The sequence below is a fragment of the Rhipicephalus microplus genome, chromosome 6, assembly GCF_043290135.1.
Source record: "Rhipicephalus microplus isolate Deutch F79 chromosome 6, USDA_Rmic, whole genome shotgun sequence".
Taxonomy (NCBI): Eukaryota; Metazoa; Arthropoda; class Arachnida; order Ixodida; family Ixodidae; genus Rhipicephalus; species Rhipicephalus microplus.
Genome location: NC_134705.1, coordinates 175,431,300 through 175,449,730, shown reverse-complemented (window position 1 = coordinate 175,449,730; position 18,431 = coordinate 175,431,300). Strand labels below are relative to the sequence as shown.

Here is an 18,431-nt window from a genome sequence, read left to right as displayed (position 1 = left end):
GTTCCAGCTGTGGAGCAGCGCCATGGCGGCGGCTGCCGCCGCCGTGGCCGCCGAAGATCCGCGGCTCCAGGCGCCGGCGGTCGGCGATGAACGCCTCGGCGGCGGAGTGGTCTCGCACGCCGGCGGCCAGCAGGACTGCGGCGGCGGCGGCGACAAGCGAAAGGTCGAACTGGCGTCGCCATTGTACGCGCTGCAGGAGCCCAGGCACCGAGACGGACAGCTCCAAGGACAGGGTGAGTGCTGCTACGGGCGCGCGCGCCGTGGCGATCGATGGCCGTAGAGGCCTAATGTCATTAGGGACCCCCCATCAATGCCTTAACGAGCTCGGCCCCGCGGAGGCGGGGTTACTCGCAGTGCGCGCCGCCTTCTTGGACACTGAATAGTGGCGGAGACGAGCGACGACGAGAAAACCGGCGAAATCAGAAATTATTTTGCGGGTGTTAAAAAAAAAACTCGAAAAGAAGTGACGGTAAAATGAGAGCACGGGGCTTGCACGGAAACGACGGACCAGCGTTCGATATATTCAATCACCGCCATCGCCACTCATCACCGTACACGAGTGGCCTAACGAAACTATTCGGAGTTGGATCGAATAAGGTTCATCCGAAGTATCTGGTGCCAGTCCTTAAGCGGCGAGTGGTACATCGCACTCCCCCAATCCCGATCTACGCCCGATTTCGAAAGAACGAAAAAGATGTGAGAGATACTCTTGACCTAAACTCTGTTCACGGTTGCCAGAAGGCGCGAGGCCTTTGGTGTAATCTAAAGTGCTCTCCTCTGCAGTTTTTCTAGTGCATCTATAGAAACGCGTGAATACACGTCGATATGTAAAACAAACTGCCCTGATGATACGAAATCAACGGCAATCAGCTTGTATCAATGTGTACCGAGTCCCTCCCGGTAATACAACTTGATTCCCAATACTTTACTCTCAACATAAATAACTTGCGATGTCTCATTGACGGCAGCTATAGTATAGTCACGCTTCCATCACGCATCACAGGCAACCATTTAGGCGACGACAGAAAGCCGTAAAACGGACAGTGAGAAAGTAGGGTGTTTAGATTAGGGTCTTGTCGATAATGACATCTACATAAAAAAAAGAACACCGAGTGGATTAGCTTGAATGTAACAGAGAGATCGTCACTTGTTTCAAGTTGCCATTGTAGCTTTTCGCTCCTCAACGGTAGGGACTGGTGTCGAAAAATCTCAATCACGCGTCAGAAAGTGTAAGCGTAAATCATGTTGTACACTTCATGCGCGCAATAGAGAATGATCTGAATTGAATTATAATAATATTTGGGCTCATGCGTCCCAGAACCACGATACGATTATGAGAGCTAGGCACCGTAGTGGAAGGCTCCGCAAATTTCGACCACCTGGTGTTCTTTGACGTGCGCTGATAACGCAGAGTATACACGGGCCTCTGTGGTTTTGCCTCCTTCGAAATGCAACCACCGTAGATTGAATCGAACCCGCGACCTTCTGGTACGTAGCCAATTAAGAATCATAAGCAGTGCGCTGCTGTGCCGGACAATAGTTAGAGCGATTGATTTATTGATATGTGGGGTTTAACGTCCCAAAACCACCATATATGATTATGAGAGACGCCGTAGTGGAGGGCTCCGGAAATTTCGACCACCTGGGGTTCTTTAACGTGCGCCCAAATCTGAGCACACGGGCCTATACAACATTTCCGCCTCAATCGGAAATGCAGCCGCCGCAGCCGGGATTCGATCCCGCGACCTGCGACAATATTTAGAATTTAATCAAGGCAAGAAAAGGTCAGACAATAAGCGTATGAATACCAGTTTGAATACCCGCATGTGTACATGCTGGTAGAGGGTTGCGTGCAGGGTGTCTAATCGCGTCTCTCTCTTCTGTTCGTGTCTCGTTCGCGCGACTTTGTGCATTCTAGGGTAACAAAACGTGAGCGTCGTGTAAAAAGAAACATAGCTGTAAACTACTTACGTCATGGATAGAAGCTCCAGCGACGAAAATGTATTTACGAATTAATTATGTTCATTACAACTACAAGTTAAAAGCGTTTTGTGTGTATTTTTTTCATTACAGTTGTCGACCTATATATTCATCAATTTTCGCTATGAAAAACCAGTCCGCAAGTTTCCATTAGACAACGCTCACGTGTGTTCACGTGTTCCAGTCGCTACAACCATTCCGGCAGCTGCACGAAGTCATCGTGACAACTTTGGTGAATGGCCCACGAAATCAAACTTAGTCGTGATAACGTACAGTGAAAGTTGGACTTCTTTGTTGCACAGTAATTTACTGATTTACCGTCGAGGTTACTATGCTTCTTCAAAACAATTACTCAGACAGACCCCCAAATGTACGTATATACCACAAACCGCGCCAGCAATGTTCGAGAAGCTTCGGGACTGTATAGTAGATCATTTCGTTAAGATAACGCCCACTTCGCCAACATTACAGATTATTCTGGAACCTACATACGTGGCAGCTACCAATAACGCTAGAATATTCGACGGCACGTGTATAAATGCCAACGCGCTTCACCGCTTGTCTATTCGATGGCACGTGTATAAATGCCGACGCGCTTCACCGCTTGTCTATTCGACGGCACGTGTATAAATGCCGACGCGCTTCACCGCGCTTGTCAGTTGATCAGTTGTCAACTGACCGCGCTTGTCAGTTGACAATAACAGGACAAACACAATAACACACCCAAGGCGGAATCGCCAACGCTTGACTTACCACGAGGGCCCCCGATAGAGACAACCGTTCGCGGCTACCGCCATGCCACAGAACACCTGGCCACGCGCAGAAGAGACTCGCTCATATCTCGCCCGCCACCAAGGCTTGCCTTCCGCCAGGGGTCACCACCAGCGCTACCACTTTACCAACCATGATGATGATGATAGTGGTACTCAACGCGAACACAACGCAATTTATCGCCCGGCGGTTGTAATTTGAAATGCGGCTTTTGGGCCAGACATGTGTGCCACACAGCACAAACAACTTTTCGGGAGGGTGTCAGCACCCCCACAGGAGTTAGCGAAATGGCCTCGAGCACGCTATGAGCGTGGTAGGTTGTCATGTTCCTACACGACACGCGTGTCAGGATTATCATGTTTGCACCAGTCATATATTTCGTCATCCAATTGACGTCACGTAACACCAAACTTGGTATGTGTGGAGCTAGCAAAACGGCCGCGAGCGCATCATGAAGGGCCCAATATACTCCAATTTAGCGTTGACGCGCGTGCACGCTGGGCACAGCGATGCTACGTTAATAAAACGCGAGCACTCTATAGTCTGACGCGAGGCGTGACCTGCGTCCGTCGGCGCGGCTCGACGGCAACCGGCGAGAAATGCGACATGCTGCATTTCGCGCCGATGCGTTACCCAGACAACACTGCGTCTCCCTCTTTTCGTGACGGAGGGACGCCGGACGCGCTGAAACACCCACGCGTCAAAGCAACGCAGCGCGCGCCTGCGAGTAAATGGCAGGACCGGCGCCTGGCGTGGCAACGCCTGCGTGACGCGACGAAAAGAACGCCGGCGAGCACAGGCACCGCGTCACGTCAAAATGCATTGGCGCCTCGACTGTGGCACGTAGTCATATTCTCACATGACACGCATCTCATGATTAGCATGTTTGCACCAGTCGCATTTACCTTCGTCATCCATTGGCGTCACGTAATACCAAGTTTGGCATATGTGAAGCTAGCGAAACGGCCACGAGCGCATCATCAGTGTGGCATGTAGTCATGTTGTTACATGACACGCATGTCGTAATTATTATGTTTGGATGTGCCATTTACCTATGTCGTCCGTTCACGTCCCGTAATACTGAAATTGGTACACGTGAAGCTAGCGAAACGGCCGCCAGCGCATCATGAGCGTGGCATGTAGTCACGTTGTTACATGACACGCATCTCATGATTATCATGTTTGCACCAGTATCATACCTTCATCACCCATTAAAGTACCGTGATACCGAATTCGGTATATGTGACGCTAGCGAAACGGCCGCGAGCGCATCATGAGCATGGAATGTAGTCATGATGTTACATGACACGCATGTCATTATTTTCATGTTAGGGTCTGTCGATTGTGTTCGCCATGCAATCGTATAATACCATACCAGTTTTGCAACATGCGATGTGAACGAAACCAGCGCAAGAGCTGCAGGACCACATTCATGACATACATATCATAATTTTCATGTTATGACTAGTAAAATATGTTCTTCATACAGTCATGTTATGTCATACCAAGTTTGGTATCGATACCACTATCGAAACGGCCAGGAGAGCTAAACGTCGTTGGTGGTTAGATAGACAGATAAGTAGATAGATAGATAGATAGATAGATAGATAGATAGATAGATAGATAGATAGATAGATAGATAGATAGATAGATAGATAGATAGATAGATAGATAGATAGATAGATAGATAGATAGATAGATACGCTCAAAGTGGCCGAAGTTCGCTAAGAAATGCTTCGCATTTAAAAAACGAGCGCTTAAATGTACACTTCTTTCCTTCGGTTTTAGATAAAAAAAACTTGAGCACCTTGGTAAATTTTGTCAGGGATTCTCACACTGCTGCTCAGCTAAACATGGTGTTTTAGGCAGTAACAACGATCCTTTAACTCCTAATATGCGTATAAGGACCGGTGGAGAGTAGGTTGCTCACTGGATTTTGTGCCGACCGGTAGTGCCCCCGCGATCTCCGAGGACAGCGCATCTCTGGTCGACTGGCTCGCCCTACGCCATCTCCTGACGCCGACAAGAGCTTTTGCCGAGTGGTGCCCCGTCCTCGGACTCCTGCGACCGCGTCCATCTTTCCTATCTTCTCTTTACTTACATATGTCGCTGTCCCTGCGCCACGCCCTCTCCTTCCTCCTTTCTCTATCTCTGTACCTTTAATCCATTTTTTTAAATCACTCCTTATCTTCTTTCCTCGTGAGCAATTGTTGAGGTGTCACGCTGTGATGCAACCAGTTACGGGGCTCACTTTTATCTTTTAAGAATCACATAAAGAGAAAGAGTAGGGGTACTTATTCAATTTTTGGTGGTGCGTAGCCGATTATATGATGGACCGTGACGACATCAGACGCCGACAAGCCGAGACCCTAACACGCTTCACCCCTGAAACACCGCCCAAACAACCCATTGGATGGTTGACCAGAGGAGCCCCGCCACGACAGTGGCTAAGGTGCTCGGCTGCTGACCCGCAGGTCGTGGGTCAGCAGCCCGGCTGCGGCGGCTGCTGACCAAATCCCGGCTGCGGCGGCTGCATTTCCGCCTCCATCGGAAATGTTGTAGGCCCATGTGCTCAGATTTGGGTGCACGTTAAAGAACCCCAGGTGGTCGAAATTTCCGGAGCCCTCCACTACGGCGTCTCTCATAATCATATGGTGGTTTTGGGACGTTAAACCCCACATATCAATCAATAATGGTTGACCAGTGGAGCTGACACGAGCGGCCCCCGTGTAAGTCACGGGCTGGGATCCTTTGGAGTGACTTCTGTTGTACCTTTCAACTTCTCCATCACCGTATTTAGGAATTACGTGCTTCAAGCCTTCCGTTTGATGACTTTAGCTTAAAGGACATCAAGAATACCTAAAGCGTTTTGTGGGTACTGATTCATACTTCTGTGGGTATTAACGCTATCTGCATAAGCTGACAAAATCTGAAGAAATACCTAGTGCAAGTGTAGCATTGTTTCTACACTTCTGCTTTCGGCTAACACTTCCTCCATTGTAGGTGTGCTTTCTGCCTTCAATCTTCTGAGGCCCAAGGGACGGCTTTAAGCTCTCCCACAGTAGGGTACCCTGTACTCTAAATTGTTACCCACTGTGTCCTTACCCCCCCCCCCCCCCCCCCCCCCCCGCTTTCTGCCTCATCAGGTGCGAGGCCCACTGGACGGCTGTGTGCTCTGTACTAAGTACTCAAAATAGTTAGCCGCTTTTTTCTAAACACCCACGAGTACCAAGAACTCTAGGTGTTTAATTACTTTTTTAGATGCGGAGCATCTAATACTCGAGGCTTGTAGTGCGGCGCCGTCCGCAAGCTTCCTCCTCCTTCTTCCACCATCTGTGCATCCCTTCCTCCTCTACACACCGCGCGCGCTTCACTCCTCCACCATCTGTGCACCCTTCCTCCTCTACACACCGCGTGCGCTTCTCCTCTTCACGAACATTCCCTAGCTGTATAATGTAGCGCGCATGCGCCGTCACGCTTCGAGAACATCGGCAGCTGACGCGCGCGCATGCGCCGTCGCGCTTCGAGAACATCGGCAGCTGACGCGCGCGCATGCGCCGTTGCGCTTCTCCCCCTTCTCGAACATTCGACAGCTGACAGTGCATGCGCCGTCGCGCTGTATATATACTCAAGGTCGGTGCTCGCTCGCTCAGTTGCCGCTCGTCGGTTGGTTTGTACGGCGCGTCGACGTCCGAGGTCGCAATGATCGACGTCCCTTCGACCAGCGCCGGCCAAAGTGTTGGCGGAACCGCTCAAAGTTCGTCGCAATAAATAAACACCGCCCTTTCGCATACGTGTCGTACGTGTTCACTCATTTAACACCCCTCCTACAACCACGTTAACCAATTTAGCCAGCGACCCAAGTAAGTCACAATTTAACACCCCATTTCACAACCACGTTAACCAATTTAGCCATCGACCCAAGTAAGTCGCACTTTAACACCCCTTTAACCAATTATATGCTCCGCATCCTCCTCAGTGTTCCCCCGAGGGAAGCTGCGGGCAATTTTTTCTAACCACGCATGCTCTCGTTGAGTTCGAAGTACTCGATATTGTTAAACACTTTTAGGGGCGAAGCTCCTTGAGACTTCGCGATGTCCGCCGTCTCCCGTCTGTCCGTAACACGTCTTCATCTGTCTGACATTTCTGAACCATTTTCCATGTAACCTTCAACTTATCTTTTAATGTGCCTAAATCGTACATTAAAAGATGCTCCATCCGAAACAAAGTAGCTAACGTATAAATCGCTCATCCGTTCCATCCTTGAATATGCCTGCCCCGTTTGGAACCCTCATAAAAAATCGGACATCAGCACACTAGAATCCGTTCAGAAGAAAGCCATCCGTTTCATTTTCCGCCGTTACGACTGGAATTTCTTACCCTCCTCTCAACTTGCTACGCTGAGTCTGCGAACCCTGTCCGAGCGACGCGAACTCGTATGCCTAAAGTTGATGCATATTCTTGTTAATACCCCGCGCTACGCTATAACTAACCAATATCTGTCTCCTGATGAACTGAAACCCGCAAGGAATAGCCACAAACTCAACCTGACACCATTCCGTCCACGTACTAACCTACTTAAATTCAGCTTTTTCCCGCACACTATAGAAAAATGGAATGTATTGCCTGGGTCAACTAGATCATTGCCTTTAGAAGATTTCTTGCATGAATGTATTGATTTGCAGTTTGTTTATTAAGAGTTGTAATTTAGTATTGATTCGGAATTTGTTTATTAAGAGTTCTATTCCTGTTAGTTAAGAGATGTATTCTTGTGTTTGCTGATGTATAGCAAACACACTCCTGCGATAGCCCAATTCGGGCTGCAGTATGTAAAAATAAATAAGTAAATAAATAAGCAACAGAGGGCGCGTTGGTGGTAACCGTTTTGCATGTAACCTTCAACTTATAAGCAACAGAGGGCGCTGTGGTTAATTGTAGATGTGATGGTGCTGCTGTCAACGCTTTATATATATATATATATATATATATATATATATATATATATATATATATATATATATATATATATATATATATAAAGCGTTCCATACCACACATTCTCTTCTCTCATATGGACGAAGACGAACGCAGGAAAGCGCGGCGTGCTGAGTATCAGCGTCGCCGTCGACGGGAAGCTACCGTGGAGACAAAAGAGAAGGAAGCGGATGCAAAGCGGCGACGGCGACAACAAAGTTCTACACCACAGACTAGGGCTAAAGAACAAAGGCTAAGCGGGAAAAACGCCAAGCTGACGCGCAGTTGAGACAACTTGAAGCGGATGCAAGGTGGCAATACCGACAAGGAAATTCTACACCAGAGACGATAGCTAATGAAGCTGTGATTATGAAGTCAAAACGTAACCCGGAACTCGGAACCTCATATCAGCTATAAAGAAGAATCACCGCTATATCATAATCGGTCTCAGGACTATCTCTTTGAATAAAAAAAAATATTTAAGTATCACAAGCACAATCAGTCTCAGTACTATCTCAACTTTAATCACAATAATCACCTCCGAAAGCTTCGCCCCATAATTATCTTCAAGCAGCTTGAAATGCAGTAATTTTTTTGTAAACACACATCATATTTGGAACAGCTACACATTTCTTCTGACCACGGTCTTGTTACTGCCTGTAGCGCAATCGTGTACCGGGACAGCTCCCGGCCCTTCTATAGTAGATCGCGTACGGTGCTCTGAAACGTTCACAATTAATTCTAAACACAAGCAGTTCTAATCTGACAACGGCACCAAAATTCAACCGAAATCAAGAAACAGTACCGAAAACATAATTAATTTTTCGTGCGAGGACTACCGTATGTGCCCAGATAGTACGAGTACATTCGAACATCGCCAACTACTAGCTAATTCTTACAAATATTGGCTGTTTGATTTTTTAACCATGCAAATAAGTAGTTCATGTGTACTACAAGCAGTCTTCTTCACCTCATTAAGCACTTCACGTTGTAAAATAGCTCCTCTTGGTAAATCTTTTTTTTTTAGTTTCTGGCACGTGTTGATGTGGTTTATATGATTTATGGTAGTATCAGTACCATTGTAATTATACATTATTACTCTCTGTTTCGTCGCAACCACGCGACTGTTCATGTCACTGGTCGAACGCGCGCGAATACTCAACTTGAATGGCCCTGGATTTCGTGCCGACCGGTTGTGCCCTCGCGATCTCCAACGTTAGCGTAGCTCTGGCCGACTGGGCTGGCCCTACGTCATCTCTTGACGCTGATCTCCGACGACGGCGTAGCTCTGACCTACTGGACATTCCTTACGCCACCTCCTAACGCCGACAAGAGCTCTTGCCAGTGGTGCCCCGTCCTCGGACTCCTGCAACCGTGTCCATCTTTCCTGTCTTCTCCTTGGACTGGTATAGCGCATTACGGGGAAGAAGAAACGGCCGAGCAGACCGACACAAGAGGACAGAGCGCTAACTTCCAGGACAGAGCGCTAACTTCCAACAGTTGGAAGTTAGCGCTCTGTCCTCTTGTGTCGGTCTGCTCGGCCGTTTCTTCTTCCCCGTAATGCGCTATACCAGTTCAAGTACGACGAACCAACTCGCCCAATCTTCAACACTCGTGGACTATCTTCTCCTTACTTCCGTCGTTACCAGTCCCTGCGCCTTGCTCTCTCCTTCCTCTCTCTCTATCTCTTTGCCTTTTAATCCCATGCTTTTAATCCCTTCTCTACCCCCATCCCTCGTGAGCTACTATTGAGGTTTCCTCCCCCTGAGAGACAGTTACGGGTCCCACTTTTCTTTTAAAATCACTTCCCCCGAATGGCGTCAACTGAAACTCTGGCTTCGCCACATAATTAAGTACCTAAAGGCGAAGCATCCTTTACAAGTGAACTTCATCACTTTATAGGACCTCCTAACGAACGTTTATGCATTCTCGCAAGCATCGTAAATGCAGCAAGATTATTTTCTTCGCAGCCGCAGTTACTTGCAGACTCGACAGGCACCTGATCAGTGAGAAGAAAATATAGGTCGAACGAAACCTACAAACACGCAGGACACAGCGCTAAACGTTATAGAGCGAGGGTCTCGCTCAACTCGGCAAGCGTGCCGCTCTCATAGGCGCTCGCGTGTCTCTCTTCATTCTCTAAAGTGCACTGCTTCGATAACATCACTTAAGAACGGCAGTAGGGGCTACTGCTGTTGTCACGGCCGTCGATAGTGGCTAAAACTTGTCTTTGTCTTATCGTATCTTTCTTTTGTTATTTAAAGGAGACCTCTTTTCGGTGTTTTTCTGCTCGCTTTTTCAGCGGGGCATGTTAATATCTGCTTATTCTAATTTATGATCAAGTTCAACTGACAAAGTACTGGCATAGCTCTTCAAAAACTAACGCTAAGTAACTTTGAATTATCTTGTACTGTGATGGCTAATGTTGCCTAATACCAATAAATGCGGGCTATCTGCATTGGGAACAGAGTTGTTGTATTCAGTCAAACACTTTAGTGGCCCAACAAGTTTCTATTTTATAAATTTCGGCAAGAACCAAACAAACGAAATGCTTCTACACGACCTTGGTCCCTCAAACTCCCCTGCCGGTTCACTTGTACCACTGACTCTTCCCCGCACCCAACGTTACTAGAATAGATTCCCTTCTAGTAACGTTTCCCCGCACCGGCGCCGCCTAATCAAAGGCCCATCGCTCACGCTTCGAGTGGCGCGTTATTCCAGCCGGCAGGTGGCGCCACGTGGAATCCAGAATGCCACGGCGGCGCGAACTTACCACATTACGGGCCAGAGAGCATGCGCAGAACTTGTTTCCAGTCGAGAGGAATGACGAGAGAGGGAACGATGGGGAAACGATTAAGTATGGCCCATGGAGCAGCAGCGTATGCAAGTTCACCGCTGCGTAAAGCGAGCCGAGTCGTAGGCCCGATAACGCGCTACTCAAGTTAGTCACGTGATTCTCCTCGCCCATTTCTCTCCCACTCTTTCTTTTCGAGTCGTGCGAGGCGCAGCGGGACGTCCGGTGTTCCCGCTGAGACGAAACTGGGGAGCGCCTTCTGTCGAGGCGGGTCCGAGAACCGCGCTGCCGTGGACAGAGGGCACGACGCGGACGAATCTCGGAGAGTGACGTCACGAAGATGCGAAGCGCGCCGCGCCGCTGTTGTCGCTGCGTGCGGGTCAAGAGAGCGCGTTCCTCGCTTCTGGGCCGGCGTTGTCGAGAACATCCTACGGTAGGATTGTTCTTAAGAGCAACTTCCGGTACCTCACGATGCTTCCAACGTGATTATGGAAGCCACTTCAGACTCGCTGTGCCAAGTCCGAAGCTACAGCGGAACAGTCCTGATCACAACAAGGGTCACACGCAGTTGTCCGCCGCCGCTGGTGTCCGTAACCACAGTGACACAGAGGGGCTTGAACCCGGGTCCGCTGGGTGCCTGCCCAGTATTCTACCATTGAGTAACGCCGGTGCTTGTGACTTGTTGTCAAACTTGCTTTAGGCAGGCTTGATCTAGCACCAATGACACAGTGGGGCTCGAACCCGAATCCGCTGGGTGCTGGCCCAGTATTATACCACTGAGCTACACCAGTGGTTGGGGCTTGTTGGCAAACTTGCCTTAGGCAGGCTTGGTGTCGGGAAAACAATCGCGTTAATACGACTTATAAAGCGTTTTAAAACAGCAAAAAAAAAAACAACCAGTCGTCACACAATGCGAGTAGCGCAACGAGTGGGCCGTCCAATGCTCGAACCCATGACAACAGCTTGTTCTTGTTCCCCCGTTAACTGTGGTGCATACCCACTTCAGCCACGATTCCTCATCGTCGCCAGCCACTGCATTAACAATCGGCACAAGATTCCTTGCAAGTGTTTAGCGGAAACCGCGATTCTCGGAAGAATTACGAAAAATAGCGTAGTGAATGCCGGCATACTGCCCAAATAAATTTATTATTAATCACTTGGTGGGTGTCAAGCAAGTGTGTTTGCAGCAGTGTCCCAATGATTGCTTAGAAAAGACTCTGAAAGGCCGCTCTTCTAGCTGTGACTGCGCCTTCCACGCAGGTCTGGTGTTTTTTTTCTTCTACCTTCTATCATTCGTTTTTTCTCTATCTATTCCTTCCTTTCTCTTCGTACTCGTTCTGTTATCTACCTGAATTATTGCATTTCACGCCGGACAAATCGGCGCAGCGGGATAGCGCACCCGGCACACAAAAGATGAAGAGGAAAACGAAGTGAATGCGTACCGTTCACGACGATGATAGCTTCCGCGAATGTGATAAAACCGAGTACAAGCAGCTCCGTTGTTAAAAGAGCTTCCACGGAACAACAAACTTTGATAATTCGACACTTGTATTCGTAGTTACAAACAACTTCTCGCACCAGCAGCCTTTCGAATATCTTCGTAAATATTTGTGAGACCTATGAATTGTCACGTGGTTGTGACGGTGAATAAGGCTGCAGTAAGAACGATAAATACGAAATTCTGCCCGAGGCAAACTTGTGCCCCGGAGTCGGAAACTCCAAGTACAAGTAATTCACGCTCTACGCCGAGAGAGGCGATGAAAGTCGTCGACCGTCGGTAATCAGATCGTCGGCGAAACGCGTCGTCTTTTGGGGAATTCCCGTGGCATATCGCAAGCGCTTGGCCTGGATCACGTAACTCCGAGCAAGATGGCTTTCGCCAAATCTGCCATTGGAAAAACGCGCGTTTGGACGGAAGCAGATGGTATACACGGGAATCTAACAAGGACTCCACGTGATCAAAGCATTCCACGCGTTTTGTTTCCGCAGACTTTGCATCTCCTATGTGTGAAGCTGCTTGACGGGCACGTCGGCGAACCAGTGAATTCCGCAATTAGTTGTGAGCTACACGCGGCGACAAACAAAAGTGTGTTCAGGTGTCTTTCTTTTATACTTCAAATTTTTATCGCGCATTCCGTTAAGCGAAAAACATCACGTCGAAAAAAGAACAAGAAGTTCCGCGCTATCACCACCATAGTCGCGCCGCACCTCATCGTCGGAATGACTTCCCCGACGAACCCAATCACTTTATGCCTCTCGGCAGGCACGCGGAATATCACGTGACGTCATGTCAAATGGTCATTGGTGCACAGGACCCTCACACTTGCTGTCGGAGTTCGAATAATTCTAACAGTACTCGGAACTTGTCGTACCTGAGTCCGAACTGCTACTCTATGAGAGCAACAACTCGAACGCATGGTGCGATGTGTCTTTCTTCTTGTACCTATAGCAGTCCATGACTGTAAACATTCGGCCGTGTCGAAAAACAACGCGAGGACGTTCGGTCAAATCCGCCGATTTCGGAGAAGCGAGAATTCTCGCTCCACCGAGCAATTCGTAATCCCTGCAACTCCCAATCTGCCATAGAAATGTGATTGCTCGATACGGAGCACATGAACCTGATCTAGATCTGCCATTTTACGCATAAACGGTGGAAAACGTCTGCGTCATCGCTGGGGCTTTGAGTTAGCTTCAAAGTAAACTCGACCACACGTGTCGTGTGCGCAATCTTATCAGAATAGACTAAAACGATCGATAAGTTTCCCAAGCATGAGGGTGCCCATTGTAATTGATAGATATGTGGGGTTTAACGTGCCAAAACCACCATTTGATTATGAGAGACGCCGTAGTGGAGGACTCCGGAAATTTCGACCACCTGGGGTTCTTTAACGTGCACCCAAATCTGAGCACAAGGGCCTAAAACATTTCCGCGTCCATCGGAAATGCAGCCGCCGCAGCCGAGATTCGATCCCGCGACCTGCGGGTCAGCAGCCGAGTACCTTAGCCACTAGACCACCGCAGCGGGGCAGGGTGCCCATTGTGGCTGCAACTTTTTGTCGGTGCAATCCAACCACATCAAAATAAATAACCAAGTGTGCGTAGCAATATTTATGTATCAAGATAGCTTCGCAGGCTTTACGGAAAGAACTGAAATCATGAAAAAAAAAGTGCGATTGAACGATGCTGTCAAACGACATCGCATCGTATGTCATGAGTCAAAAAGAAAGAAGTCACATCATTAATTACCATTCATTCTGTTTCCCGGATAAAGGGACCATGCCGTTTTTGTGTCCTATCGTACTATTGTCAGCTTCTAATTTGTGGTTGGACGGTTTTGCAGAGAGCGTTACTTTTCAAGGCTTCCAAGCAGCGCGGTGAAACAGTTGGGAAGCCAACGCGTCCAAGTCTCAGTCATGTGTGCACATCCATTTCTGCCACGTTTGATCGAAACTGTGTGTCTAGAAATTTTCCCACCTACCGTAAAGTTATTCCGTGTATAACAGAGTGGCAAGAGCTATGGTTAAAAATGTAGTTTCTATAGTTTTTGCAGGTGCTTTCAGCCGTATAAGGCTTTCGTTCAAGCTGGCTATCTGTATAGATGACGATGAACGAGAAACCTGGTAGACGCCGCCTCAGTCAAAAGAGGTGTTTTCGCTGGACAGATACCGTCTGTTAGCGCATGCTAAGCTGTGGGTGCCAAATTCTACGTATTGTCTCGGACAAAGCGGCAGGTTTGCAGTCTAGCCGGGAGGTCCAAAGAGAGACCTGGAACGTCAAAATAGTAATAATAATAAAACAGTACGCACCTTTCACGTCTGTCTAGATTCCCGGAGGCCGGAAAAAGCAAGGTGCATCTGTTCCGTGCCTTTCTGCCACGCGTATGCTGCTCCCGCCGCGATTCTGGGCATCGCTTTGAAAAGAAAAAAGAAAAGAAAAAAAAAAGGCGTCAAGCTCGCGCTTCTAGCTTTCGGAGCACACCACACTCTGTATGCCGCCACATGACGCCTTCGAACTCATTGCATTACGAGCCCCTTTTTTCATTGTTCTCGCTTGCGCGGGGCGTACGGGGCGCGCTACACATTTACACCGGCGACTGGTGAAACACGATGAGTGGGCGGGCACTGTATGAGGCCGGCTTTGGTTAGAGTGCAGAGACGAGTTCGGAAAGGCGGAGGAGGGGGAGGGGATGTCAGAGACGGGCTTGCATCGCGTGTCTCTATTAGGGAAACGACGGTAGCCAGAATGATGCGGGGTTCGGGCCTCTTTCCTAGAGGGGTGATGCGGCTCCCCCGTCGCTTGCGCCCCCTGGTGAGAAGAGCGCGCACGAGAGATCGACAGAAGTGCCTCCCCGCGGAGGGTGCGAGATTCAGCGGGTAGTCGGGTTAGTACATTGACGATGATGTCTCATCCTACTCGCGCGGTTCCTATAACACTACGAGAGGAGGCGTGGGGGATGGGGGGGGGGGTCTTATTTTTTCTATAGAATAGCAGGTTATGGCTGTCAGTCAGCGCTGAAAGTCCTCGCGTCACCCGATGCCGGACGCCACGACGAAGCTAGTTTGACGCGCGTGGCGCGCCGCGTGTCGAGTAGGTGTCGCGGGCGTCCCTGCTCGTACTTCTACGGCCTTCTCGCGGGTGACGACGTGTTGACACAGCGTCGCCAGCTTTTATTTGGTGGCCGGATATATGTAAGCGGCGGTCTTATCTCGTATTTGGGCCACGTGGCTCCTTTTTCGCGTGCCTCGACGAGAGGCACGTGTAATGCGGTGTGCCTTTTCGATGGCGACGCGTGCCTGTGCGGGGGCTTTGTAAGTGACTGGCTGCTCAATCTAAGTGGTTCTGAATGGTGTGTGCACACACGCCGAAATGATCGTATCAACCGGATCACTGTCTGCCCTATTCTGCTCGTCGCTCTCTACGGGTATACGATCAGTTTCTTATGGTGCAGATTGTTTACCCATTACGACGCATGCATGCTTATTGAAACGAAGCTTGTCATGAGTTACACATTTTAGTGGTGGCATCGTCATTGAACTACGCGGAAAACTGGCCCCGAGGAGTGCACAGAAATGGGAGGCCTGAAGTTGCGGTGGTCACGTGCCAATTTCTACACGCAGTTTTTCAATAACTAATGCGGTCTCAATCAAGGGCTTATCGGTAATCGGTCGTTTCTGATACGGCAGTCTGATATTTCACCGAGGAAACTTGTGACTATGCAAAAGGGCCCCTAAGTCTCTTTGAGTGCAAAGGCGAGAGATTGACAAGTTGGGCTATAGGCGGATCACGTTCCTGTTTGAAAACTTGGTTGAAGTGCACCGAAAAGACGCGGACAGAAGAGGCTGACAGGACAGCGCTTCGATCAGCTTCTTTTGCCCTCGTCTTTTCCGCGCGCTTCGACCAAATTTTCAAAGCGAGAGAGGAGTTTGTTTCTCGCCTTCGCTATTGTCGTTATCTCCTCTTTGCCGCATATTTCTCCATAAATCGCGTGGGCAATGTTAGCACTAGACGCTGAGCCTATATCGGGCATGGGAGATTTTTAGGTACACCCTATCATCTCAGCAGTGATCCAAAAATATGGTTTGACCACCCTGCATTGAACAAAAGGTTGGTGAGGGTTAATCGAAGCAAAGTAATGTCCCGTGTCCGAGCCAGCTTGAGCGTTTCACCTTTGGTGGAGTTGTACGCCATTTAGATATACTCTAATTAGCATATACTCTAATTAGCATATACTATAATTAGCATATAACTCTAATTAGCATATAACTCTAATTAGGGTGATACGCTAATTAGCATCTCGATTGGCGAAACAGCTCGCGCATGGTATACGACGTCATGAGCGATCCTTCTGCGCTTCCGGAAACGAACGACATCATTGGCGACGCGCTCGCAGGAGATGGCGGTGCCTTCAAGAAGCTCAAGCTGGAGCCCGGCGTGTCCGACCTGGGCCTGTCGTCGTGCGGCGGTGTGCTCTCCACCGCGTGTAGTCCCACGACGCCCGCGAGGCGGCGCCACCGGACCACCTTCACCCAGGAGCAGCTGCAGGAGCTCGAGGCGGCATTCGCCAAGAGCCACTACCCGGACATCTACTGCCGCGAGGAGCTGGCACGCATCACCAAGCTCAACGAAGCGCGCATTCAGGTTGGTGCATCCATATATAGCTAAAAGTCACGCCTTCGCAACTGTATACGTACCACGCATAAAAGGTGCTTACGACTGTAGTTTCGCTCTAGCCACAGGAGAGAGTTTCACTCTGGTCACATGTTTGCAGCTACGGAAAGAAAATTCTATAATCTTTCTTGCTGCACACTTAACGTTACCCACGTTCATGTACAGATGAAGTCGTCAAACAATCAATGTTGCTGAAATGCTGTTTACCTTTTCCCGGCCCTATACATTTGCCCAATCGGACCTGTTCGTTCATTCCTAAATGCAGAGTCACGACCGTCTGGATCGGGGCGCGCCTCGGCGTTTCCGCGCACGCCAATCCAGACGGTCGTGGCCGAGTAATGACAACGAAGGCTTTACCAATTTCTATAAACGTTTTACTTTACGTGATCATGACAGCCGACGGTCCCTAATGTCGCATTGCAAATCTAAGTGTTTACTTTCCGCATTTACACCTATAGAGCCCAAAGAAAGACTATAGCGACAAGCACATCGGTACTTCTTGTTTGAATCTATTACGAAGCCAGTTTTTTTTTATTCTACCAGCGGGATGGCGGAGGCGCTATCACCCGTGAACCATCGAATTCCTAATGAAAAACGTTGCGTACGCCTGTGCTGCTCAAAGCCCACTCAATACCGCAACGACTCCATTCTGACTAACATATATATTGCTTTAGTGTCGCACACTAATAACAGGTAACATCAACAACAATTGCCTGCGCTGGAAATATGTAAATTAGTGGCACCACAGCAGTAACATCTACAGAGAAAGCACATATGCATGAACAAAGGAGAGAGAGAGAGAGAAAGAACTCCTTAATGAAATGCAGAGAATTTAGCCGGCATGTAAAATTCGATGACTTGCTCAGTAAGTCATTGACTCTGCGTGGGGAAGGTGATTGAAGATTGAAAGTACAAATAAGAAGAGAGAGTGAGAGAGAAAAAGACAAATTGTAAATATAGATGACAGAATAAAAAGAATTACAGGAATAGGCCACCTCTTCGACCATTCGGCGAATGAGAACGTGCGTTAATAGTTTTTTTCGCGGTGTCAAGCTACAGCTTGTCTAGCTGACCGATGCTGTTGCGAGTACGCAAACAAAAGTTTCGTAGCACGCCTCTGTAAAGCGGGGCAGGATAACGTGTTCGTCTGCGTTGGACTTCAGTCGCGTGCCTCCATCTCCGTCCGCGCAGGTGTGGTTCCAGAACCGGCGCGCCAAGTACCGCAAGCAGGAGAAGCAGCTGCAGAAGGCCCTGGCCGCGCCGGCGGCGCTGCCGCCCGCGGCCTGCAACGGCATGATGCGCGGCGTGTACGGCCCTCCCCGCACGACTTCGTACGCGGCCTACGCCGCCGCAGCAGCGCATCCGCACCCGGCGGCGCGGTACCCGGCGTACAGCGCCACCACGGCGCAGCCCTTCGGTCACCAACCGGGGGCGGCCGCCGCCACGTCGCCCGAGGAGGACTGGTACCAGCGCGGCTTCTCGGCCCTCAGGGCGCCGCCCGCCTCCGTGTCCCAGCATCCGGTCTACCACAGCTAGGCACCGCCGGCGCTGCCCTGCGCTCGCGCTGCCCAGAACGACGGCCGGTCGCCGCCGCTGGCGCGCGCGCACTGACTCGACCCAGGGAACGACCGCAGTGCCCCGCGTGTCGCTTCCGTATTCGAGGCCGCTTTAAACCCTAAGCTGTTGTCGCTGCTGCTGCTGCTGTACGGCGCTTGGTTTTCTGACAGCTGCGATTATCGCTGGC

The 18,431-nt window shown here is 49.5% G+C and overlaps 2 protein-coding genes across 2 annotated transcripts in view; one reads left to right on the top strand and one right to left on the bottom strand.

The window, feature by feature from the left end:
- The window catches only part of LOC119167099 (U5 small nuclear ribonucleoprotein 40 kDa protein), a 75,528-nt gene extending 61,104 nt beyond the window's left edge, over positions 1-14,424 (bottom strand). Inside the window, exon 1 of the mRNA XM_075867067.1 lies at positions 14,326-14,424. The gene's annotated coding sequence lies outside the window, so the exon portion shown is untranslated. The remainder of the gene's footprint in view (positions 1-14,325) is intronic.
- On the top strand, positions 14-18,374 carry LOC119168295 (homeobox protein prophet of Pit-1). The gene is made up of 3 exons (XM_037419699.2): positions 14-233; positions 16,410-16,657; positions 17,879-18,374. The coding sequence occupies exons 1-3, from the start codon at positions 23-25 to the stop codon at positions 18,221-18,223; spliced, it is 804 nt and encodes a 267-aa protein (XP_037275596.2). The 5' UTR covers positions 14-22; the 3' UTR covers positions 18,224-18,374.
- The last annotated feature ends 57 nt before the right edge of the window (positions 18,375-18,431 follow it).